We start from the raw sequence: 24,937 nt of genomic DNA, 5'->3' as shown, positions 1-24,937 counted from the left end.
TTCTTTACTCATCTGGGGAATGGAAGTGCATGTTTTATTGCAGTTACTCTGAGGTATATTTGTAAATAACAACCATTTTTAGTCCCAGGACCAGGTTCAGTATTCAGGCCAATGTTGCTATCCAAATTTCCTACATCTCCCTGCTGGCAACAACCCTGGTAAGAACTGGGAACTGAATTTCTCCTTAAGTATCAAAGGTGTGTCACTGTGGTGGATCTTTATTGCAACATCCCATCCTTCTGGCAGTATCCTAACCTGTATCCCAGAGGACCAGTCTGAAGAATGCTGGCATTGTGTCTAACAGAGAAAACTCCCTTAAGGGGTGTTCAAACATGTGTTGTCCTTGGGCAATTCTGCTTTTGCACATTTTATTCAGGGTTGAGCGTGAGAAGCTGTCAGGAGAACAGGCTTCCATAACCAGTTTGCTTGGCTTCCTCTCCTGCAGGGCATGCCACTTTTGAACTGGGAGCTACGTGGATTCATGGTTCACATGGAAACCCAGTCTATCATCTAGCAGAAGACAATGGTTTGCTTGAGGAGACCACTGACAGCGAGAGGAGCGTTGGGCGCATCAGCCTTTACTCCAAGAATGGGGTGGCTTATCACCTCACCAACAACGGGCAGAGGATCCCGAAAGATGTGGTTGAAGAATTCAGTGATTTATACAACGAGGTTGGTGTCCAGCTGCTTTGTCAAGTGGTAGATTTGCCTGGAACACTGAGACCCCTTGGCGGTTAGAACGTTCCAGGATAAAGGTTGAAAAACAGTGATGTCTTTAATTTCTTTGCAAAAAAAAAAAAAAAAAAATCAACGCTAAGTTTTCTGTCATCTGCTTCACTGCCCCCCATTTGCCCCTGATGTGGGATTAACTCTCTGTGGTGAGGAAGAACAATCTTTCCCTGTTTGTCATCCGTTTAATCACTTCCAGCAACTGTTTCTGGGGAGATCCAGTAATTTGCTGGAGAAAGTTGCTACTTAATTACAAGAGTAGTGGAGGGATCAAATTGCTAAACAAAGTACAAGGCAAAATCTTAGCAACAACCAGCTAAATGTTGTACCCCTGTGACTTTTTATTGGTTCTAAATCCCATGGAGTGTTCCAAAGTCAGTGCAGTGTAGGAATTGTAAGTTTTCTTGCATCAGAAGGAAAGGAACATCTTTTCTGGGAGATTCAGACCAGCACAAACTTCAGTTAAGGTTATTTTAACTCTTTTGCTTGCCAAAGTTAATTATAATTATTCCCCACATTTTTTTAATATTGCTTATGAAATACATTTAGAAGGGTCAGTGGAGACTGTGTGGCCCTCCAGGTAATGTGATCTCTCACTGGGTTGTATAAAATGGAACAAAACATGAGTACTTTCATCAGGCTGTAGCCATGCCTAAAACCTTCAGATTTTCATCTGACAGCAAACTTCAGTATTTGACTCTTGGCTGAACACTCACTAGATTCAGGTTACTCTTGCATACTTTGTTTAAAAATATGTCTGGGATCATTAGAAAAGTCACTGTAGCCTGTAAAGAATTACCAAAAATTGGGTGGGGAGCAGTAAAGGGGATTTTTTTTTTCATTTGAAAAGATTTTTGGCACTGTCCTGTGTCTCTGAATACAGTGATGGGATGGCACAGAATAATTTCAGTTTTAGAGAGGAGTAGTAGTAGGAATTTGAAAGAAACCTCATTGTGGGAAGGATTTAGCAACCTGTGGACAATGTCTTGGACAAATGCATGTGGATATAATTCATCTGAACGATTTTTCATACTGCTGGATTAAAAAAGAATGAGAATTTTTTCAGGCAGAGAAAAAAAAAAGACAGGTGAGATGTGTGTGGAGGAAGATTAACAGCAACTGGGGCTAGAAAGAGTAAATGAAAATACTGCAGTGAGCAGCATTATTTATGTAAATGGAACGCTGCCAAACTGTGTGCAGGGCTCGGTGATCATCCTGTCTGGAAGATGATAGGAAAATCTCCAGCAAAGGGAGGGCAGACTCCAAAATGAGAAGGGAATACAAAGATGAGAGCCACTTAGCTTTGAGATAAACCCCGTAAGATAAAGGCCATAACAAGGTACCAGTGTTTTAGAAATGATTAATTTGGTAAATCTACCCTTTCTTTTAAAGGGGAGAGAAAGGGGCAGCCAGTGACATGAGAGAACAGCACATTAAAAGTTAATCTTCTTTACACAACACCTAATTAGCTTATCATTGCCACAGGATATCTTTATCGCTAGGAGACAGAAAAGCCTTTCACATTTATGGCCTGTAAAAATGTCTGCAGCCACTCGTGGCGATAAAAAATATGTAAGGGACAGCTGGAGCCAAGCAGGGGTCATCAGCCAGCCCCTTAATTGCTCCTGCTGGGAGGGGCTTTCTCTGCCTTCCTCCTGAGCCCGATGGAATTTCTCGCAGGGGTAGCTCATGGTTTCCTTGAGCTGCTTGTCCCAGCCTCTTTGGGGTGCCAGGCTGGAGGATCTATACTGATTTAAGACATTTGGCTGTGGTTTATTCCCTGCTCTGCATAGGAGAAGTGGGAATTTAGGCGAGCTATGTGATTTCAGGAAAGTACCCAGTTTAAGTGAGCGTAGGAAATACAAGTGCCCTGGAGGGAGGGCAGCCACGAGCGTGTGCAGCAGGCGTGTGGCTCTGGAGACATGTTCCTCTGCACAAAGGGATGGTTCTGATTTGTGTTTTGTCGTGTCCCCCACTTCCCTAGAATTACTGTGAGACTGGTGAGGCCCTGGCACAGGCTGCTCAGAGAAGCTGTGGCTGTCCCATCCCTGGAAGTGTCCAAGGCCAGGTTGGATGTGGCTTGGAGCAATTTGGTCTAATGGAAGGTGTCCCTGCCCATGGCAGGGGGGTTGGAACGATACTGTCCCTAATGTCCCTTCCAACCCAAACCATTCTGTGGCTCCCTGAGGGTTTTTTAGCATGTTCATTAGAGGTTATTTAATCTTTTTTTTTTTTTTTTTTCCCAAAGTTGTGTTGCTTTAACTGGTGGTAAAATGAATGCTGGGGAGGAACAGCAGGAATTTTCAGTTCTGTATCTCTGGTTTTTTTTGGAGATAAGTTTTTTGAGGGGTTTTGTTGAAGCATCTTGAGGTTGTCCAGGATAAAAAGCCATCTTACTGATCATTAAATCCTGAGGTAAGGGTCCTCCCTTGTCTCATGGGAGCTCCCAGACCCTCCTCAGGTTATTATTGGGAATCCCACATCATGTCATCTCATCCCTTTAGAGGAGGCTGAGATGGCAAAGGCTGTGACCCACCCTGTCCTGAATTGAAAAGAAAGAACCCCCCACAAAACAGCCAGCAACCCCATGATGGATGGAAAGCGTAATCAGGGGTGTAGGACTGGCATGAACAGTGGAAAATGTATTCCTGAATGAGCAGGAAATTTGTCACCATTCCAAAGGCCTGCCCTCCATGCACAGCTGGCTTGCTCCCCACACACTCACACCCTGCCTGCCTTTCCCTGCAGCTGCTGCTGGGCTCCAGCCTGTGCCTTCAGCTCTGCTTCTCCATCTGGGTCTCTCTAGCCCTGGTTATCTTGTCATCTGGACACCAAATCCTAGGGAATTCAAAGTGTGGGGGGTCTCCCTTGAGTGTTTCACTAGGGCATGTGGAGTCTCTGAAACTGGATTGTAGGAGGGTGAGGTCTTTCTATGCTGAGTTTTCCTGGAGTGAAAGGCAAAGCACCCCTGGACCTCCAGAGCTTTGCCTCACTAATTCATCTGGAAAGTCCTTAGGCTTTTTTCCAGGCACTTGTCCAATCTTTTCTGGCTGGCTTCTTCTACCTCAATACAAGTTTTGCTGCTTTTTTGTTTGCAGTAGCCTGAATTTTTAATAGCTGTAGGGATGTCTCACAGAAGCCTTTATTTGGTTATGAGGAAGCCGAGCAGTCAGACTGCTTGAAGAGTGCTCAGCTCTTCATTTCTCCAGCAGAAGGTTCCGTAGGAGAGGCTGTTGCCCTGCACTGAGGTCAGTCAGGATCTGTCATGAGCTTGTGACCGAGGTGACCTGAATTCTCCTTGTGGAAGCTGAGCAATGCCTTCAAGGAAGGTTTTCAGTCCTGCAGAGCATCCACCTGGATTCCCAGCCACGCATTGCCAAGGGAAGCACCATGAGACAGGGCAGGACTTTTAGGGTTGTCCTTCTTAGACCATGTGCTCCGTGGGGTTGGCACTGCTCAGGGTCATTGTCACTCCATTTGGTCAGTCTCAGAAAGAAAAGAGGCACTGCTGGGAGGTTTCCCATGGTGTGATGCCCACCTCATGTGTTTGTAATCTTCCTGCCTTCCTGTCCATTCCTTCTAGGATAACTGAGGGAATCCTGGGGCTGGGAGAGGATTTTGGTCTCTTTCTGCTTATACCACATGTGCATGACCCTCAGCAAAGTGATGAGAATGGGACCTCTGAGGGAAATGTCTGCAGCTTCAGGGTCTGTGTGTGTGTAGGACTCCTCAGAAAATGTGAACAGGGACAGTTTATCTCAGACTTGTTCCTCTGTCCCTGCTAAGTCCTCATTTCCCTTCCCAAAGAGGTATTTAAAGCCAACTCCCAGGTATTAGTGAAGAGTGGGAGGGAGGTGGTGAGCTGGACATGTTAAATGCAGCTGAAAAATCATACAGTCCATCACCAGCCTGATTTAGGAAAAGTGCCTGTTTTTACTTCAGCTTTTCAGCAAGGATGTGGTCCCTAAAGATCTTCCCAGGGACCCTCCCTTTAACAATCAGCTAATTAATGGCCTTGTTATCTCTCAGCTTTCTCCTGTGTGCTGTGAGTTTCTGGGGGAGGGATGCAGCCAAAGAATGACAACGTTTTCCATCCTTCTCACCCCCACCCCCCCGTGCTGGGCTTCCTGCCATCCCCAATTAAGCTCCAGTGCCTTGCCTTGCAGTTATCATGGAAAGCAGGACCAAAGGGCCACCGAGAGTCACCGTTCCCTCCCTGCCTCTATTGCCCTGACAGATGTCTGGCCTGGGAACAGCGCAGCCCTATCTCCATCAGGGCTTTTTACTGGACAGGGATTAAGTCACAGCAGTTTTTAAGCCAAGTGAGAAAAAGACAATGCTGGGCATCGTCACCGGCGCTGACAGGAAGGAGTGTGGATGGGGATGTGCTTTCCTGACCTCCTTCAGTGCGGAGAAACTTCTTTATTTAGCTGTGTTCTTCCTAAGAAACTGCCTTTTCCTGTGGTGGAGGAGCACGTAGGTAGTAAATAAACACATGGAGGAGGAAGCCTGTAGGTAACAGAGGGGACATCCCTGCTGGAATCCACATTCCCTGCACATACCCTCGTTGTGGGATGCCCCAAAGCTGGTCAGAAAGAAGACAGAAGATGGAAGCTGAAGTGAAGCTGATTTAAGACTATAGACATTGAATTAACTTGTTTTAATTTCTTACTTTCAACCCTTTCTGTCTTTCAGACCCAGGGATTTGGGGTTGTTCAGCATGGAGAAGAGAAGGCTACAGGGAGACCTTCCAGCGCCTTTCAGTGCCTGAAGGGGCTCCAAGAGAGCTGGAGAGGGGCTTGGGACAAGGGATGGAGTGACACTGACAGTGTCAGTGCCCACTGTCAGAGGGCAGGGTTAGATGGGATATTGGGAAGAAATTCTTCCCTGTGAGGGAGGTGAGGCCCTGGCACAGGGTGCCCAGAGAAGCTGTGGCTGCCCCTGGATCCCTGGAAGTGTCCAAGGCCAGGTTGGACGGGGCTTGGAGCAACCTGGGCTAGTGGAAGGTGTCCCTGCCCACGGCAGGGGGGTGGGACTGGATGATCCCACTTTCAGGTCCCTTGCAACTCAAACCATTCTATGATTCTATAAATTCCCTGCAGGATTGTGTGTAAACCTTCTGAATGAGGGGAGGAAATCTGCTTAGAATGAATGGTTACTTGAGATGTTTTCTGTCTTCCGTTTTTTTAAGACAGGCTTCCAGGGTCACTTGTTCTGTCCCAACCCAGGGGAGCTTTAGAGTGAGAAATGCTAAGGTCATCCTGCTGGGATGTGAGTTTGCCAGTGGTAAGAGCTGGGAGTTGATGCAGTCTGTCCTTTGGTTTTCCTCCCTGCTTGTATCAGGTGTGTGATAATAGAAAAGCAAAGGTTTTCTGGGCTGTCTGTGGTGTAGCTCTGCCTGCTGCCGGACATGGAGCTCTGGGTTTGGATGCAGGGAGATTTTGTAGGGTTAACTAGAAAATCAGCAGAACCTTTCAGGTCGTTCTTAATGCTGCCTTTCCCCAAGATCTGTGAGGGAAAGCTCATTTCCACTCTCTCAGGAATGCTGCTGCCATCACATCGTGCTGAAATGATTGAAGGAGCATGGGTTTTCACATCCTGCAAGTACCTGTTCCCAGTGACCTCAGTGGTGGTCCCATAGGAATGACAATGCTTTCCCCACCTGGGCAAGGAAAGCCTGGATAATTCCAACTCCAGACAGCACAATTCTACTCCTGCTTCATTGGAAATCTACCTTAAATTATGTCTCCTAGTGAACCTTTTCCATAGTTTCTTATACAGGATGTGTTTGCTGCACGTGTTCATGAAAAAGTACATTTTGGGCATCTTTTTAATTCTTTTATTCTGACAATATATCTCTCAATGTAGGAGCTGCTGTTGTTTTTCCTTTTGCTTCTTGCCTGCAACAGTTTCGCCTTCTGTTCTTCCTCGGATGGTTCAGCACCCCCAAGAATCATAGAATATACTGAGCTGGAAGTGACTTAGGAGGATCAAGTTCAGCTCCTGGGCCTGCCCAGGAAAACCCCCAGAATCACACCCTGTGTCTGAGGGTGTTGTCCAAATGCTTCTTGAACTTGAAAAGCAAGGAGATAACAGGAAAACCAATAAATCCTGATGTGATTAAACTTACCTGCTGTCTGATCAATGGGATGGCACTTCCAGGAAAGACTTTCCTTGATGGTTACAGCGCAGAGAACTTGTGCCTTCCTGCTCTTCTCCCTGTGGGGCAGTGAAGAATATAATGGTTGACAAAAACGTCGCCAGGCTCACTTCTCCTGTGGGCCAAGTGGTAGCTGGGTTTTAGCAGGGCTTTGCTTGTCCTGTGAGTGTGTTATCTGCTTACAGAGCTCAATCAGCTTATGAAAGCCGAGCTGGTTGTGCTGACGCAAGGTCTGTGCAGCCCGGACCTGCTGCAAGTGCTTGGGGCCTCAGAAATGCACAGACCTGAGAACCAGGGGATGCTGGAACTGCTGAAGTTGCCTTTGCTGGAAGCCTTTGTTTCACACGGGGTGTTGGGCTCCACCTTTCTTGTGTGGGAATCTCCTTGGAATGGCTGTGTCCCGGGCAGTGTCTGCAATTCTCTTCTGTCTTCAGCAGTCCCGCTCATTTTCCTTGTGATTGTTTCTTCTTGGTTTTTATACTTTATTTCACCTTTTTTTTTTTTTCATTCTTTCACCTATTTTCTTCAGTTTCTTCCTCATCCCATACTTGTCAACTCACCTTCCTCCATTCGCTCACAGATCTCCTCTCTCTCACTCCTACCACTGCCATGTGTTTTTCCTCCTCCCTTTCCTCTTCTTTCCTCTATTTTGCCTCCTCAAATTCACTTTATTCCTAAAACCCAAGACAAAATCAAGCTCTTGGGGAAAATCAGAGTGAGAAGTACCTAAACCATAGTGGATTAGCTCTATCAGCAGGGAATGGGAAGTTCCAGGAGCCTTTGAAGGCAAGGCTGCCACAGTTTTACCAGCTTTGTACCAGATATTTACTGTAGACTTCAACTTCTCGATATGTCCAAATCATCTGTCTCCAAAAAACGATCATAAGTTGTAATCAAACCATATTTGGCAGGAAAAACTCCCCAATCAGGGATATCCTCTCTGCTTGTGAGAATATTGTGTACCTTGTGGCATGATGTGAATGAGAAGGGGACGCATTCTGGACAAACAAGTCATTAATGGGATGTGCTGCATTTCTGAGAGGCGTCTTTTGAAAGCTTTCCTGTGTTAAAAGATTCCTTCTGAGTATTCTTCCAGAGAAAGGAAGAGCCATGATGCAATTGCAGGCTCTTCTGGCAATATTGTAGATGGAAATACAAGTAACTGCAGGCAGCCACAAGCAGAGGGCTGAGGTGGATGGTGTTTCCTCACTTTTAAGTAACTTGCATGTGAAAAACTGGGGTTAAAAAATACCAGGCATATCTTGTTCAAAAGAAGAATGATTTGTTACAAGGGGTTTTTCTTCTAGCTCCTGGTGGGGAGCTCTAGAGATGTCAATGTTTTCACATGGATCTATACCAATCCTGTGCTCAACAAGTAAAATGTGTGTGTGTACAGAATTCCCTTGCTGTTTGGTGCTTCCTATTTTCATAGGACAACAGAAAAACAACTGTGAAACTGAATTCCTCCACTCTGGTGGATTCCTTCTAAATAATGGAGAGGGTAGAAGGGCTGGTTTCAGGTCAGAGCAACCTGGGATTTCACCTGGGACACGGAGGTGGGAGAAGAGCTGGTGCTTTTTATCAGATGTGAGGAAGGACGTGGGTTCTGCTGGGAGGAGGAGATGATCTGAATGTGCTGGGTTAGGAGGCGTGAAGGAGCATCCTGCTGGGAATCCCGTGGCCCATCCTTGTGTCCTGTCTCTGGCAGGTCTATAACCTGACTCAGGAGTTCTTCCAACGAGGTAAACCAGTCAATGCTGAGAGCCAGAACAGTGTGGGCGTCTTCACACGGGACGTCGTGCGCAAACGCGTCAAGGCCGACCCGGATGACACGGAGGCCGTCAAGAGGCTGAAACTGGCCATGATCCAGCAGTACCTGAAGGTATGTGTGCACATCTTTGTTTAAACTAGGAGCAAACAAATCCTGAACCTCAGGCACCTGGCTGAGCCCTGCCCTGCCCTGGAAATTGTTTTCTGTGCTCTCTTGTAGTTTGTGTTTATATCGATGACTTTCCCTCCTGAGGGAAGATCCAAAGACAATGGGCTGCAAAGAGTAATTCCTTTACTTTTTTTCCCCTTACCTTAAAATCCCGGTTTTCTTAATAGAAGAGGCTTTCCTAGGCCTTGTTAAATTTTCTGGTGTGATTTAGTGTTTTTATACCTGAAGCTACTCTACTGTCAGGTTCTTTTAGTAGTGTCTTATCTTGTGACTTACACCTGCACCCCCTGATCCTGCCTGAGTGATTTTTACCTCTCAGAGACCAGAAGAAATGTAACTTACGATTCTAGTAATTTGCTGAAGAAATCCCCAGAAAGCATTTTGAAGGTAAAGCAATAAAACCCAAGATAGATTGTATAAAACCATCTTTCCACACGGCTTCAATAGTTCTTTTTATCTCCTTGGTGCCTTGGCTAAATGAGTTCTCTGTGGGATGAGGACTTAATGCTGCATCAAGCACTCGACGAGCAAAGTGTATCAGCCATTTCTATTTCAATTAGAATGACTTAAAAGCTTCTGAAATGAGGCAGGGGAGGCAAGCAGCACTTTGTCATGTGTTCCCTGTTTTCAGGTGGAAAGCTAAACCGAAGAGGAATAAAGAGTCTGACAGGAGATTTGAGCTAAAGTTGAGGTTTGAACCCTGGTGTCCTGAGCCTGATATCTCGGCATCCTCACCCAAAACCTTGTATCACAGAGTGTCTCCACAGCTGCCATGTAAAGCTCAGTTATTTATTGTGTTACCCACGTTAACAGCACCCATGCAGACAGGGTTAAGTCACTGGATACAGCTCTGGGTTTCCTGGTGGTTTCTCCTGTGGTTGCTCCAGGCTGCCACAGTCAGAGCTGTTTCTGCAAGTCCTGCAAATCCCTTCTCATGCAAATACCTGAGAACAACAAAGCTTCTCATACTTAAGACTATCAGATGACAGAGTGGGGATTAACCTGTCTTGGGTTAGAGTCTTGGTAGTTGCTTGTTTCTCCCCCTGGCTTTTTCCTTCATGGTTGAAAGAATCAAACAGTCACCAGTGTTTAAGTTGATAATGAGGAGTGTCCTGTTGGAGGATCCAGGCAGGATGAGGATCCTGCTGCATGCCCCGGGGTGCAGGGTTTGTCTTGTGTGACCCTGGGGGAGCACTGTGAAGTGCTTGGATGGGGTGAACCACAGCACAGTCCAAGGATGGGTCTTCACTCATTCTCCACTGGCGTCATCAGGCAGTGACCAGGACAGGGAAGGCACCTGTTTGTCCCTGCAGTCCCAGGAGCAGCCTGGGAACTGCTGGTACAACCCTGACTTGTTCGCTTTATCCCAGCAGAGATTCCTGCCCTGCACCAGAGTGCTCCACAGGGAGAGGATCTAGGCTTGTCAGGCTTCCAAACACAGTCATTAAAGTGTGGAAAGGCCTGGAAAATAGGTCAAAGGGTGAGGTAAGGAATTGTAATATTCCTTAAAATGCTTAGAGAATTACAGTATGCGAGGGATCGTGACTCCAGTGATGTGAAGATTTTAAGATCACTGTGTCCCGTGCATCAGGATTATCATTAGAAGCTTATCACAAGACAGGCCAAACATCCTGCCTTTGTTCCAGGGATTGTTGGGAGCTACGGCTATGCCTAATGCTCCTACAAGCATTAACCAACAGGTTAATGGATCTAAAGCTTTGGTAATCACATCAAACACACGTGGCTCACATCTTGGCATTTCCCTTTCCCCGTCTCTTTCAGTTCCTCCTGGGCCGGGTCCTCTCACCTCTGGCAGATTGTTAGCTGGCTGATTGCTGACTGTTTGACAGCATGCTGAAAGCTGCAGACAGCAGAAATAGCTGCCAAAAGTTTTTTGTGGCTCCTAGTGACAACATTTATTAGCATTGGAATGAGCATCTGATTAACGCAGCTCCAGGTCCTGCTGTAGGAGCACCAGGGAGCAGGTCCCTGGCCACTGCAGGGGGTTTTAAAGGATAGAAAACAGAACTGTAACCCAGAATTGTGCAGAAGCAAAGGCATAATCCTGCAGGGAATTCATAGAATCACAGAATGGTTTGGGTTGGAAGGGACCTTAAAGAACATCCAGTTCCATCCCCTGCCATGGGCAGGGACACCTTCCACTAGACCAGGTTGTTCCAAGTCCTGTCCAACCTTGAAGACACTTCCAGGGGTGGGGCAGCCACAGCTTCTCTGGGCACCCTGTGCCAGGGCCTCACCACCTTCACAGAAAAGAATTCCTTCCTAATACTTAATTTAATTCAACCCTCAGTTTAAAGCCATAATTCTTTCTCCTGTCACTCCAGGCCCTTGTCCAAAGTCCCTCTCTTGTTGCTGCCTGTATTTCCACACTCTCTAGCTCTTCTGTAGCACCTTTAGGTACTGAAAGGTGTCAGGAGGTCTTCCCAGAGCCTTCTCTTCTCCAGACTGAACAGTCCCAGCTCTCAGCTTGTCTCCAGAGCAGAGGGGCTCCAGCCCTCTGGTCTCTGAACTCCGAATGGTGCAACTGTTGCTGAGGAAACCCAAACTCATTACCAAGACAAAATGGTTTCTCTTGCTGCAAGAAAGGCTAAGGATTGTTTTTTGTCAGATCCTAGGGCCAAGTACGTCTTTACTAGCAAAACTAACCTGGTTTCTGAGTGGGACTCAGCACTCTCCTGCAGCTCCTCTGTGCCCTTGCAGAGCTATGCTGTGACTAAAGGAGTTGCTCTGTGGCAATGTTGCTTTTGTGTTGCTTTTCCTTAGGTAGAGAGTTGTGAGAGCAGCTCCCACAGCATGGATGAAGTGTCGCTGAGTGAATTTGGGGAATGGACCGAAATCCCCGGGGCTCATCACGTCATTCCTTGTGGTTTCATTAAAATTGTGGAGATCCTGGCCCACTCCATTCCCAAGTCTGTCATTCAGCTCCGCAAGCCGGTCAAGTGCATCCACTGGAACCAGTCGGTCAGCAAGGAGATTGAGAGGGTGGCTGACCACAACAGTGACCTCCCCGAGGAGAACAAGGGCTCCAATGTCTTCGTAGAGTGCGAGGACTGTGAGTTCATCCCAGCTGACCACGTCATTGTGACTGTGTCCCTGGGAGTCTTGAAGAAGCGCCACGAGAGCCTGTTCCATCCCCGCCTGCCTGAGGAGAAGGTGATGGCCATTGAGAAACTAGGAATCAATACCACTGACAAGATCTTCCTGGAGTTCGAAGAGCCTTTCTGGAGCTCTGAATGCAACAGCATCCAGTTTGTGTGGGAAGATGAGGCAGAGAGCGAGAGCTTGACTTACCCCGAGGAGCTGTGGTACAAGAAGATCTGCAGCTTTGATGTGCTGTACCCACCCGAGAGGTATGGCCACGTCCTCAGTGGCTGGATCTGTGGAGAAGAGGCTTTGATTATGGAGAAGTGTGATGATGAAACTGTGGCAGAAACCTGCACCGAAATGCTACGTAAATTTACAGGTCAGCTGTGCTCTGGTGGGAGAGGGAGCGTGGGGCTGGGGGTTGAATAACCACAAGGAAGGAAATGCTTTAAAGTCATTTTTAGTCCTTTGGCATTTTGTGTCCCTTTGAATGTGCGTGTGCTTCCAGCATAGCTCCTGCTTGGGTGTGCCTGAGAGCTATTTATACAGAGGGGCTGATAAACCAGCTCAGGAAGTGGTGGGCAGAAGTGCTGGAGGATTCCACATCCTATGCTTTATTGAATCACAAATAACTCTTCAGCAGCTGAAGCTGTCAGGCTCTGAGGGCTGATCTCAGCTGTGGAAAGCAGCAGGGCCCCTTCAGAAGTTGAACCTGTTCAGATCAGGTGAGATGTGTTTGAATCACACCCCTGACTTCCATTCAATATCAGCTCTATGGAAATCTCAATGGCCTAAATTTCAAAAAATCCATTGATCTTGAGAGTTCCCATTTTCTGGGTGCAGCAGTGAAACCTTACTGGACTTCATATTCTCTGATTACACATTAAGGGCAGCAGGACCAAGGCAAATTGGTGTATTACACTGAGAAAATCCAAATGAAATCACTTAATAATACTTGAGTGCTGGGCTTTAGTTTGTCCACAGTCACTTCTCTAGAGGTCACACCTTCCCAAGAAAAGTGATTTTTGTATCTGCAGAGGTCTGTGATATCGTCTGATGGGAGACACTGTGCAAATGCAGGTGTAAGGTAATAACACTGAAAGAAATAGTGGTGGACTTTTTAGCAGTTTTGAAAAAAGGTTTTGAATTTACACAGGATTATGAGCAGTTGTAAGAGCAGCATCCTCCAAGATTGGATGTGGTTTATGCCATTCTAGAGACAACTTCTGTGATTAAATGATTTATATCTTCCTGCTAGCTCGTGTTAGCCCAGTCTCAACACTCACTTGCCTCTTGTCCATGGACCTCCAGCTAACTGGGGAAATCTGCCTTCACAAGTGCAGCTTTCTCCTGTCCTTACTGACCACTGGCTATCAGCAATGTGGAGATCCAGAGAACCACAGAATCACAGAATGTCCTGAGATGGAAAGGACCCATCAGGATCATCATGTCCAGCTCCTGGCCCTGCACAGGACACCCCAACAATCCCTTTGTGCCTCATTGTCCAAACACTTACTGAGCTCAGACAGGCTTGGTGCTGAGCCCATTCCTTGGGGAGCCTGTTCCAGCACCTCTGGGAGAAGAACCTTTTCCTGAAAGGGCCCTGGAATCTGAGAACTTCCTGCATAACTGCTACGGCCAAAGGAGGTTTTAGGTTTTACCACTCTCTCCAGGAACTGTAGGGTGGAGACTCTGGATTCAAAAGCTCTGATTCAGTGCCCAAACATGCATCCTTATTTCCTCTGTGCCTCCTGAGCTGTTCGTGTTCGGGGCTGTTGGGTGTCCTGATGTCCCGTGTCACATCAGTCTCTGTGTGCCATCTTTTGCCTGACCTCAGCAGGGAGCTGCTGCTCTCCACAGGCATAACAGGAGGCTCTTCTCTCTAACACCAAGTTGTTCCAGTGCTGACATCTCCCAGACAACCTTGTTTGTTGCAGCTTTTCATGCTTAAGACCTCTTTTTTAAAAAAAAAAACCAACCAAAACAAAACACTTCCATTCATCAGCAGGAATTTGGCTCTTTGGGTCTGTTGTAGTTTGGCACATTGGAATTTGCTCTCCCTCTTCTTTCTTGGGCTTCACAGTTACTGTTTGTGTGTGTTGGATGTTCCTCTCCTCCTCCCAGCATGGAAATGTGTTGGCTCTGGGCCGTGGGTCTGTGCTGCAGTTGCTGTTCCAGCTGATGCTGCACCTGGTTGCTGTCCATCAGGCTCTTCCACAGAGCTAATCCCAGGTTATCTCTCCCTGAAGAATTCCAGACTGGATTTACCAGGGCCTTGCCCTGCAATGAGCATTTTGTGTATCAGCTGAGAAGTGGCCTCGCAGCTGCTCAAAAGCATGAAAGGAAAAACTGTTCTTGGAGCACCCATTACCCAACATGACCTGTTCCCCTTTCTGCCCCTAAAAATCTCGTTTGTAGATGTTTTCACGGATCTTGCAGGATTCCCTGGCTAAGGGAGCTGGGTTTATATCCTGTTACTGTTGCTCCTGTTTTCCCTAGAGGTTCCCAGAAGGAGCAATACCTCAGGGCTGACCTGGGCCAGGTGCCAGGCTGGCTGAAATAACAGAAGTGTGCTCAGCTCTCCATGCACCTCCTGTCTTCTCTGCTGATCTGTTCCAGGGGGAGTGTGAGAGGGGATTAGAGCAGCTGCCCATGATACACCTACAGCCGCTTCTGAGCACGGCCACACTCCTCTGGTCCAATTAGCACCACCCAACCCAGCTTCTAAAGCCTTTCCCACCACTCAAGCTCACACAAGTCAACTACCCAAGTTAGGAGACTAGTCCTGCCAGGATCCTGACCTCTGTGGAAAGCCTGGTGGATCTTCCATAAGGCAGCTCAGATCTTCCACACCTCACTTGGTGCTCTGTGACATCTTCTGAAGCAGCTTTTCTCTACTGAGATTAGAGGGAGCCTTATAGTCAGTAATGAAACAGATACTTGGGGCCTTTTAATGTTCACTCTGCCTTTTATGGCTTTCATGTTCTGGGTATGAAATGCCCCATGCTCTTATTCTTCTGAGAAAGAATTCATGCATTACCAGGTGGGTTCCCATCTTTCTCTGTGTTTTCCCAGTCTGTTGCTCGTGGTGGCCTTTCCTTTGGCTTCAGAGTGTGTTATACCAGTTTTAAGTTAAACCCATTCTTTTAGACTCACACTGAGAATCTGTCTGAGAATTGACCTTGAATTTCCCTTGCAGGTCGATGTTGGGGATTATCTGGCTTTGCTGTGTAAAGCTCTGAGGATTGTTCTAACCTAAGAACCATCAGCAATTACTCCTTTTCACAACTGGATGGTGAAAAGCAGTGTCCTCCAAATCTGATTAAACTGAATACCTCAGAGAAATTAGGAGCCTTGCTCTGCCTTCTTTGTTGGATAAACTCCCAGAGTTAGAAGCCAGAGGCTCCCAGCTGAAGGGATCACTGGAGCCTGCCAGGCTGCAGCTGGAGATGCCCTGAGTGGTCCTCTCTGACCTCCAGGTATTCTCTGCAGGGGAACAAATCTGTTTTAGGTTCTGCATCACATCTCCCAGCCCCATGTGGGTGTCTAGGTACCCACTCTGGTGGTTGTAGTCACTAGTGTGGGGGCAGTACCACAGATGTCCCTTGATGGAATCTTAGATCCCTGCTCTCAGGTGGGCAAATAAATTTGGGTGCCTTAATTTAGATTGGTGAGTTGATTTTATGATAATTTCATCAGCCCCATAACCAATAAGCCTCTGTACCCACGCCTCCCAGGAGCTGAATAAAAACGGGATTGTGTGAGGCACAGGGAGTTGTCTTCCATAGCTTCACAAGTGGAAATCTGTGGCATGAAGATAAGTGCCCTCCTGTTTTAGTGAAGGCCAAGATCCTTTTTTTAGCCATTTAATCTCTCTTTGGATGTTGGAAACCGAGAAGTTTCCACATCTGTGTTGTTACTTTTTTCTGTAGACAAAGGCATGTTTACCCTGTTTGAGAGCAGAATAAGAAAGTCCAGTTAAAGTCCATGTTCCTTGAAGGACTGTGGCTCTCAGTCTTTGTAGTTTCTGTCTTCAAGCAGCAGCTCAGAATCAGAGCTTGTGCTACGTGCTCCTGTCTGGTCTTCAACCAAAATCCCTCTCCAGGTCTCCTGATTTTCCTCTTAGGAACAGCTGCTTGCATTAAAAGGTGCAGATATGCAGAATGCAGGGGCACAATTGCTGCACAGTGGACACTTGGGTCTTGCTGATGTGACCTGATGTGCTGCAGACCCTGAAAGGAGCTCGTGGGAATGGATGTGGATATGGAGACATGCACCAGCTGCAGAAGAGGCACCACCAGGCTGCTGCAGAGACTCCTTTTTTAAAAAAAATCCTCGTGGGCTGTTTTTGTGTGGTACAGTGGGATGTGTGGCTGCCTTGGCCCTGCTTGGGGAGTGTTGTCTGACAGCTTCCACGGTGTGTTCTCCTGGGCTTTCCCACAGCCCTCAAAAATAAAACACGGTAACTTACTTCTTTGACACATCTGAGAGCTCCCTGTTCTCAGACTCCCTTGGGCTTTCCACTTCCAGCATTCCTGCTTTGAAGAGCCTTGCAGGAACATATTTTAGAGGCCTTTGTTACGCAAAGCTGTTACTCCTGAAACAACATTGCTTCATAGGATGTGTTTTGTTTGTGGGATATATTTATTTGCTAGTCTGTGCCATATTTTGATCTGGGGCCTGGTTATAAAGTGGTCACAGTGTACTCTGGGCGGGCCATCCAGGAGCCTCTGCTCTGTTCCAGCCCTGTATTCCCTAGCTCTGGCTGACAGGATACTCATGAAGCAGAAGCTGAACCAGGACCTTGATTTTAAGGGATTGATGGCACAGTACCACTAAGTAATAGTTTATGAGAATTAAATAATGCAGTGCCTAAGCCGTCGTTACATTTGTGTGTCTCCCTCTGTAAGCTGGGATGAAGAAAGGGGGGGAATTTGGGTTGTCTCATAGCAGGCTGAATATCTTGAGTTGTCACAGAGACAGGGTCTGAAGCAGGCACAGGATCTGTGTGAGTTGTAAGTATCTCAAAACTCCTATTTCTTGCCTGTCAGTCTCTTGGGATCACAGAATCATTTAGATTGGAAGAGCCCTCTAAGATCACCAAATCCAACCATTCCCCCAGCACTGCCCAGGCCACCACTGACCCCTGTCCCCAAGTGCCACATCCACACGGCTTTTAAATCCCTCCAGGGATGGGGACTCCACCACTGCCCTGGGCAGCTGTGCCAGGGCTGGGCAACCCTTTCCATGAAGAATCATAGAATGGTTTGGGTTGGAAGGGACCTTCAAGATCATCGAGTTCCAGTCCCCTTGCTGTGGAAGATTTAGGCTCAACTCAGGAAGACTTAGACTCAACCCAAGTAGCTGAACCTTGCCTGGATACGTGATGTTGCCTCAAGGGGTGGGTCTGGGCTCCTGCAGAGGGAATTTCTCTTCACTGGAATTCTCCATGTCCTTCCTCCTGTTCCTTTCCTGCCACAGCAGATATGATCACAGGACTCTAACAAGAGCAGTGACATTGAGATGGGTCCAAAACCAGCCTAGCAAGAGGATCTCCGAAGTGTGACTCTGCCTGTTTGTGCCTGAGGCTCTTGTGCCACCAGCTGGTGGGCTGCAGTCCTGGATGCTGTTCTCCTGGGCTCTTTGGGATGGGGACAGTGGCTGATGATGACCCTGTCATGGGTGCATTCTTCACCTCTAGGTCCTACATCCTCTTAGAAATGGAAATTCTACAGCGATCTAGAAATCCTGCTTGCAGCCTCAAAAGCCTTCTTTCCGTGCCTTGTGCATTAAATAAATAGGGTCTCCTGGATTTTAGCTTGATTTGGGGGGCAACTGGATGGGCAGCTGTTGGAGCAAGTTAATACAGGTTTTGAGAACTTTCTCACAGGTTTTTCAATGCCCCCACATAACAAAGATTTGCCTCCTAACATATTCCTTTCCTCTTTGGAGGCACATCTCTCTCGCAAGGCTACCTAAACATCCACTTTAGACTGGGCACTCAATTAAATACCTAAATTTTGGTGAGATCAATCATATGCTTGATTACCACCAGGCTCCCCACTGCAAATGAGCCCAGAAGATATTTTGTATTTCCAACCAGACTGTGTACAGGGTCCCCTGAAGCTCCCCAGTTTTTCAGGAACCTAAACATTTTAATGATCCTTTCCAAAATAAATCACAGAATCATTTAAGTAGGAAAAGGCCTCCAAGGTCATGGAGTCCAGCCTCTGACCCCATCCCCACCTTGTCAAGCAGACCAGGGCACTGAGTGCCTGGTCCAGTCATGACTTGGGCACCTCCAGGAATGGGGACTCCCAACACATTCCTGGAAAATGGAAGAGCTGAGATGAAAAGGGAAGCAATTTCTGTTATATAAATAGTTAGAACTCAGTAATGGAAGAGAGATCTGGTTTGGGGGCTCTTCACTGCAGCCTGAGGGCTCTGCTAGGATAGATGTTGAATAAATCAGATGGATTTATTATATTATATATATATAATATATAATATATAATATATAATATATAATATATATTTTATTATATTATTGTCACCCACACCTTGCTCAGTCACTGCCCTCTTCCCTCTTGGACACAGTCTGACTTTCTGTCTTCCACTTTGCACCCAGGGAATCCAAACATTCCGAAACCTCGCCGGATCCTGCGGTCCTCCTGGGGCAGCAATCCCTACTTCCGTGGATCCTACTCCTACACCCAGGTTGGGTCCAGTGGGGCTGACGTAGAGAAACTGGCGAAACCACTGCCTTATGCCGAGAGCTCCAAAACTCCTGTGAGTATGGCCCACGTGGGGTCTGTGGCAGTAAAACTGATGTGACACTGGGCAGCAGGTTTTTGGGGAGGGAGGCTGGAAGAGAAAATCCCTGCTTTGGCCTCCAGTAGTGTGTTTTCCCTTTTTTTTTTTTGACAAATGATGCCTCTCTGGACAAATGATGTGTGTAGGTTTTTACCCCTTTGAATGGAATGCCAACATCTCAGGGATTCCTGCATCTCTCCCTGAATTTGTCAAGAGCTGCACATGCATGTGACTTCTGGAATTGTGATGTCTGCATTTAGTGACCATCAGCCTTATTGTCCAGTTCAGAATTCCTCAGGAAAGCACGTGTTAATCTGTTTTAAAGAGCATTATTATTATTATGACCCTGCTAATGTCTAGGTCTGAATGTGTCAGAGGTGCATGCTAGGAAATCTTTCTGTGCTGGCAGTACAGGCTGAGGGAGGCCCACTCTTTGGCAGGGGATGATGAATTTTCTCTCCAGACACTGCCTTTGCATTTTGAGTTTAGCAGGGAGAGCTGGAGCACACATGGAGATGGTTACACAGCTCAGGAACACATTAAGCCGAACTCACCCCATCACTCAGGGTTATGTTTCCAAATCCAAAGGCTGATGAAAATGCCCAGTCCATTTCCTCCACCAGAGCCTGGCCCCAGCAGAAATAATTTTATTCAGTGCAGAAATCTACTGAAGAAAACCCAACAGGAGCTTTAGGAACCTTTCTGTGTAGTCCCCAGGTAAATCCTCCCAGAAATTCCTGCCTCAAATCTGAGTTGCATTTCTAGCAAGCACCTCACTACTGGTATAAGAGATACAACTCTGTGTCTCACCCTCTGGGTTTTGAGACATGACTCTTATCCTTCTGAAGTTGCTGTCCAGAAGAAAAATTCCCTTACTGGCTAAAAGGCTGAAGTGCAATTTAGGGGAGCAGAGGGAGGAGATGGTACAGATCAGGTGCTCTGTGCCTCGTGCAGGGTTGTGTAAGGTTTTTGGAAATAGTTATCTTGTGGTGCACCTTGTGGGGGTTTTGAGAACCAGCACTCCAAAACAGGTGGATGCCCCATCCCTGGAAGTGTTCCAGGCCAGGTTGGACAGGGCTTGGAGCAACCTGGTCTAGTGGAAGGTGTCCCTGCCCATGGAACTGGATGATCTTTCAGGTCCCTTCCAACCCAAAGCATCCCGTGTGGGAGGGCACAGAAAGTTTGTCTCCTTTCAGCCTCCCACCTGCTTCCCAGTAAGTTCTGCTGATCTGTGCCCCTTCTGCTGTGCCCTGCAGCCCATGCAGGTGATGTTTTCGGGGGAGGCCACTCACAGGAAGTATTACTCCACGACCCACGGTGCTGTGCTCTCTGGGCAGAGGGAGGCTGCTCGGCTCATCGAGATGTACCAGGACCTGCTGCAGTGCCCGACCTGAGGGAGCCCTGCCTGACCACCACCACCTCCTAAATCCTCCTGCAGGTGTGTGGAGGGGTTCTGTTTTATTTCAGTTCACTGTAGAACAGCCTTTTATCTTTTCTATTAAAAAAAAAATAAAAAGCTCTAACTGTTAAAAATGTTAATCATCAAATAGCTTCATTTCCATGTGCTGTATTGTTAACAGGGAAGGGTGCTCCTTTGGTCTGGTAAACTGTTTCTCTGTCATTTCAATTCTGATTTCACTTTTGGTGCCTATCATGTTTGTTTTTGGTTTCGTTTTTTTCTTTCTTTCTGTATTGTAAGTGCCTTCTATACTAAAATAAATGTTGTAATAAAAAGACTGGGTGCTGTGGTACTTCCTGGACGCTTCACTTGGTAACTTTCAACTCTTTTTATGCAACATTACAAAAATAGGGTTTTTTTCTCTTCCTACAAAATGTGGAGTAGGAGGAAAACAGGTTGAAAATAGGTTAGAAACACATTACACAAATGGTGTTTATATAGAGAATTTCCTCTGCCTTTGTGGTACAATCCTGACCAAAAAGGTCTGGTTAGGGCAGAGCTGACAGCACTGTGGTCAGTGTGGTCACGGCCCCAGGGCTGACAGAGCTCATGGAGTGTTTGGACATCGCTCTCAGGCACAGGGTGGGATTCTTGGGATGTCCCATGCAGGACCAGGGGTGGGATTTGATGATCTTGTGGGTCCCTCCCAACTCAGGATATTCTTTTGTTGCCTTATGCTTTAATTGTGCGTCCTCCAGTGTAACAGGAGCACTTGCCCCCATCCAGGCAGCCCCTGGACTGTGCAGATGTGTGTCAGTAAATCCAGATGGTAGTGACTCCCAAGGTTTTGTCTGGATCATGTGGAAATTACCATCTGGAACGAGAAAAAACCTTTCTTTTTTTACTTCCTCAGAGAGATAAATCATGTTCTTCTTTAATGTCAAGTGAACACAATGCAGCCATCAGCATAGTTAAAAAATGTCTAAACAGTTTCCAAAAATAAAAGTTTTCAGGGTGAAGGCGATGGGTGTTTAGCCACTGCCTTATCTCCCTGCATTCCATCTCTCCATCTGGCTGGCTGCTGGCCAGGGCTTCGTGTGAGGAGTCAGGGATGTCTTTGGCATCTGCTGCCCCATGTGAAGCCTCCCTTCCCTCTTTGTGTGTGTGGGGTGGGAGTTGTGTTGATAAATGAGTTACAGAGGGGAGGAAAAGGGACAGGGAGAGGGAAAAATCCCCCTGCAGAGGGTGAGTCAGTGCGTCCCAAGTTAAATGTCTGCAGAGGAGGCACCAACTTTGTCTGGTTCTCTCCGAGCTCAGCTGAGCTGTGCTGATTCCCTGCTGTAGTGTGGAGGTGGATGCCTTCCTGGCTGCTGGAGAGCTGGAAAGGATGGTGGTGTGTTGAATTTATTGCTGTTTTTCTCCCATTTTATCCTTTTCCTTGCTGTTACGGAGTTGAGAGAGAGCTGGGCTGCGGGAGGAGAGCGCAGCACACTTGATTAAAGAGAGAGAAAAACTTTGTCCAGCTTCAGTCACTCAGAGCTCAACCTCAAGGAGCCAGAGCTGATTTCCCAGCAGGCAGATCTGTTGCAAAGTGGAATCTGAGGAGAAAACCAAATCCTTCGGGCATGTGAGGCTATGGCACAGGAAAAAACAAGGAGTTGCTTTTTCTCTTCAGGAAAGAAATTTAGGAAGAATTTCTGGCTGAAGGGGTGGTTAGACATTGGAAGGGGCTGCCCAGGGAGGTGGTGGAGTCCCCATGCCTGGAGGTGTCCAAGCAATGAATGGATGTGGCACTCAGTGCCCCGTGACGAGGTCGGGATCATTCAAAGGCTGGACTTGATGACCTTGGGTGTCTTTTCCAGCCTGAATGATTCTGTGACTCCTGTGGCCTCTTTATCATGGGACATCCAAGGAGAGCTGCTGTGCTGGTGGTCAGGGTTTCAGAGCTCCTTTTTCTGCTCTGTGGAGACAGAATGATGATGGTGTCTGGCTTTGCTGAGCAGCGATCTGTGGCAGGCCAAGCCCCCTCACTCCTCTGCTGCCATCACTCACCAGCAATCCAGCCTTTAAAATGTGTTCCAGAGACACTAAATTTAGCAGCTGTTTACTAAGAGGTATTTAAAATTAGCAGCAAAGGCCACCCTGAGCATGTGACAAAGAGAGGTGGTGTCACCACGGCGCTCTGTGACCCCCACCCTGCTCCCCCTTCTCCAAGACCTGTTGTATCTTCATTCCAGCCGTGCCCACCAAGAGCTCAGTAATGAAAGTTGGTAGAAAGCAGACGGGGGTGTTGGGAAGGTAAGAGGCATCTAATTACTCACAATTAATTAGCGATTGCTCTTCCTGGCTGGCTGTGTGGGGAGGGCAGCAGGTGGAAACAGCAGGGTTCTGGCAGAGATGGGTCCCCGAAGCCCCCTGGGTGATGGTGCCACGGGGGAATGAGCATGTCTGTCCCTGGCTGCCCCTTTCCTGGGAGATCCAGGAAAAATCATTCACAAAATTTTATTAGGAAAAATTTCCTCATGGGAAAGGTTGCCCAGCCCTGGCACAGCTGCCCAGGGCAGTGGTGGTGTCCCTGTCCCTGGGGGGATTTAAAAGCCGTGTGGATGTGGCACTTGGGGACGTGGGTCAGTGGTGGCCTGGGCAGTGCTGGGGAACAGTTGGACTGGATGATCTCAGAATTTCCCAACCTAAACAATTCTGTGGTCCTGTTCCTTGGGCTCCGTAGCAAGAAATGCTTTTAAAAAGAGGTTTTTCTAAAAAAGCTGAAATGGGTGCTCAGAGCTCCTCTTGCAACAGGAGAGCGGTGGAATTACGGGGCAGGTCCTGGCTTCTGCCTTCACATCCCTCCTTGCCCAAATCTGTGGTGAGCACAGAACCCCGTGAGTGTCACCGTGTGGCCAATCCCAGAATTACGGAATTAAGGTTAGAAAAGAGCGCTAAACTCATCCAGTCCAACCAGTTAATCCTGGTTGGTGGCACTAAGTGCCCTGTGGTTGTCCATGCACAGAGGGGACCATCCAGACTGCACCACCACATTTAAGGCCTCCAGCAGGATTTCCTAGCCCAGGGCTTTGGATGTTGGCAGTGTTTAGCCCTTTCCCCCTGACAAGAGCAGCCCAGGATCAATACTGGGCTCTAAACTCCGAGTGGGCACCAGCCAGGCTGTTCCAGGGGATGCTGGTTATAAAATAGTGAAAAGGATGGATCTTAGTGCCCAGGGAATTCCCCTGGTGCTGATTTATGTGCAAACACAGACCCAGAGCAGAAAAGGAGACTGGGACCCCCTGGGAGATTCTCAGACAGCCTAAGTGAAACAGAAGTGCTGGCAATGAATGGGTGCTGAAATTGCAAGTGGTTAAAGTGATGAAAAATGTGGGTTCTGGCTCTGCACTTGGCGGGGTTGGATATTTTCTCCTCCTGGAGCCATCCCTGGGGTGGGAACACTGACTTCTCCCTGGCACGAGGTCTGGAGCACCTTCTGCAAGCTGAGCACACCCCGGGAAAGGTGATTTTGTGCTGCCATCTCGTGGCACTAAAATATTCTCCAGAAATAGTAAGAATCGGACACTTGTAAGAAATACCTGCAAATTCACCCACGGGTGTGTGAAGGAAGAGCAGTGGGAGCCCAGAGGGGTGAGCACAGACAAGGCCGTTCATCAGTGGGTTCTGTTTCCATTCCTGGAGTGCCCTGGGGTGCCTGAGGTATCCCTGGAGGGCTGGCAGGGGCTGTGGGAGGTGGATGGAAGAAGGTGGATGATCTCCCAGCTATCAAAGCCCACATATGGGAGGTTTTGGCCACCCTGCAGGCTCCCAGTGCCTTGGTGGAATGTGGCTGGCTCAGGAGCCTCCCATCCCCCAGGGAATTCGGGTGTCCCTTTGGAGAAATAACTGATTAATCAGGTCCTGTGTGAGGATCCAGCCGTGATGTGGCTGATGTATGGAGGATTTCCATGAGTTTCAGGGATGTAGAATTGTGGAATGTTTCGGGTTGGAAGGGACCTTAAGGCTCATTTTGTTCCACTCCCTGCCCTGGGCAGGGACACCTTCCACTGGACAAACCACAAGGGGTGAGAAACTGGTGTGGAACTTCTCCAAATGAAGGACTGATACCAGCTACACCAACCTGATCCAATGCAAAAAACCTTCCAAAATCCTCTTGTGAAGCTCAGGGAGAAATTTCCCAACCCCAGTTATCCTGGTGGGTTCACAGCAGGTGGTTTGCTGTGGGTGCCTGTAAGATGAGTGACATGAGTGGGAGAACAGAAAAAAATTAAAAAAAGGGGAATTATGCTTGGAGAAGGAGGAACAGCATCTCTTTTCTCATGGGCAGTGTGGCCCTGGCCAGGGTGGCTGCCTGAGGGCCATTTGTCAGGCATTTGGCAACTGAGCACTGCCAAGTGGAAAGGCAACAGCACAGGCAGGGATTCGGGGGCTGGAAAGGTTGATTTATAAGGAGAGAGATTTTTAAAAAAGTAACAAAATAGTGGAGCTAAATATGTCATGTTTGGCTGGGCAGGGGGTGAGGGCTGAGCTGGTGGATGCCAGGAACTGGGAGGGGATTTGGGATGCTCAGGGGAGGATTTTTGGCTGTCGGGGGTGGCGTGGATGGGTGCAGATGATGGCTTAGCCAGGAGAGAGGGCACTCACCCATCCTGAGATGGGAACATGGATATGCAGCGGGGCTGTGCTCCGAGTCACCAGCTGAGGGCTGTAAATCTCCAGGAAACTCGGGCACAGGGACAGCAAAGCAAACCCTCCCTTCCCTGCCCTGCCTTGCTTCGTTTACAAC

General features: G+C 47.7%; 1 protein-coding gene across 1 annotated transcript in view; it reads left to right on the top strand.

The window, feature by feature from the left end:
- The window catches only part of SMOX (spermine oxidase), a 50,531-nt gene extending 30,051 nt beyond the window's left edge, over positions 1 to 20,480 (top strand). The window contains exons 3-7 of the mRNA XM_069014756.1: positions 446 to 672; positions 8,598 to 8,771; positions 11,613 to 12,312; positions 18,562 to 18,722; positions 20,003 to 20,480. Of these exons, the coding sequence (XP_068870857.1) occupies positions 446 to 672; positions 8,598 to 8,771; positions 11,613 to 12,312; positions 18,562 to 18,722; positions 20,003 to 20,140 (1,400 nt within the window). The 3' untranslated portion in view covers positions 20,141 to 20,480. The remainder of the gene's footprint in view (positions 1 to 445; positions 673 to 8,597; positions 8,772 to 11,612; positions 12,313 to 18,561; positions 18,723 to 20,002) is intronic.
- The last annotated feature ends 4,457 nt before the right edge of the window (positions 20,481 to 24,937 follow it).

This window comes from Aphelocoma coerulescens, chromosome 4, assembly GCF_041296385.1.
Source record: "Aphelocoma coerulescens isolate FSJ_1873_10779 chromosome 4, UR_Acoe_1.0, whole genome shotgun sequence".
NCBI classification, from domain to species: Eukaryota; Metazoa; Chordata; class Aves; order Passeriformes; family Corvidae; genus Aphelocoma; species Aphelocoma coerulescens.
The sequence above is the reverse complement of the archived record's forward strand: the minus strand, read 5'-3'. Positions and strand labels throughout refer to the sequence as shown.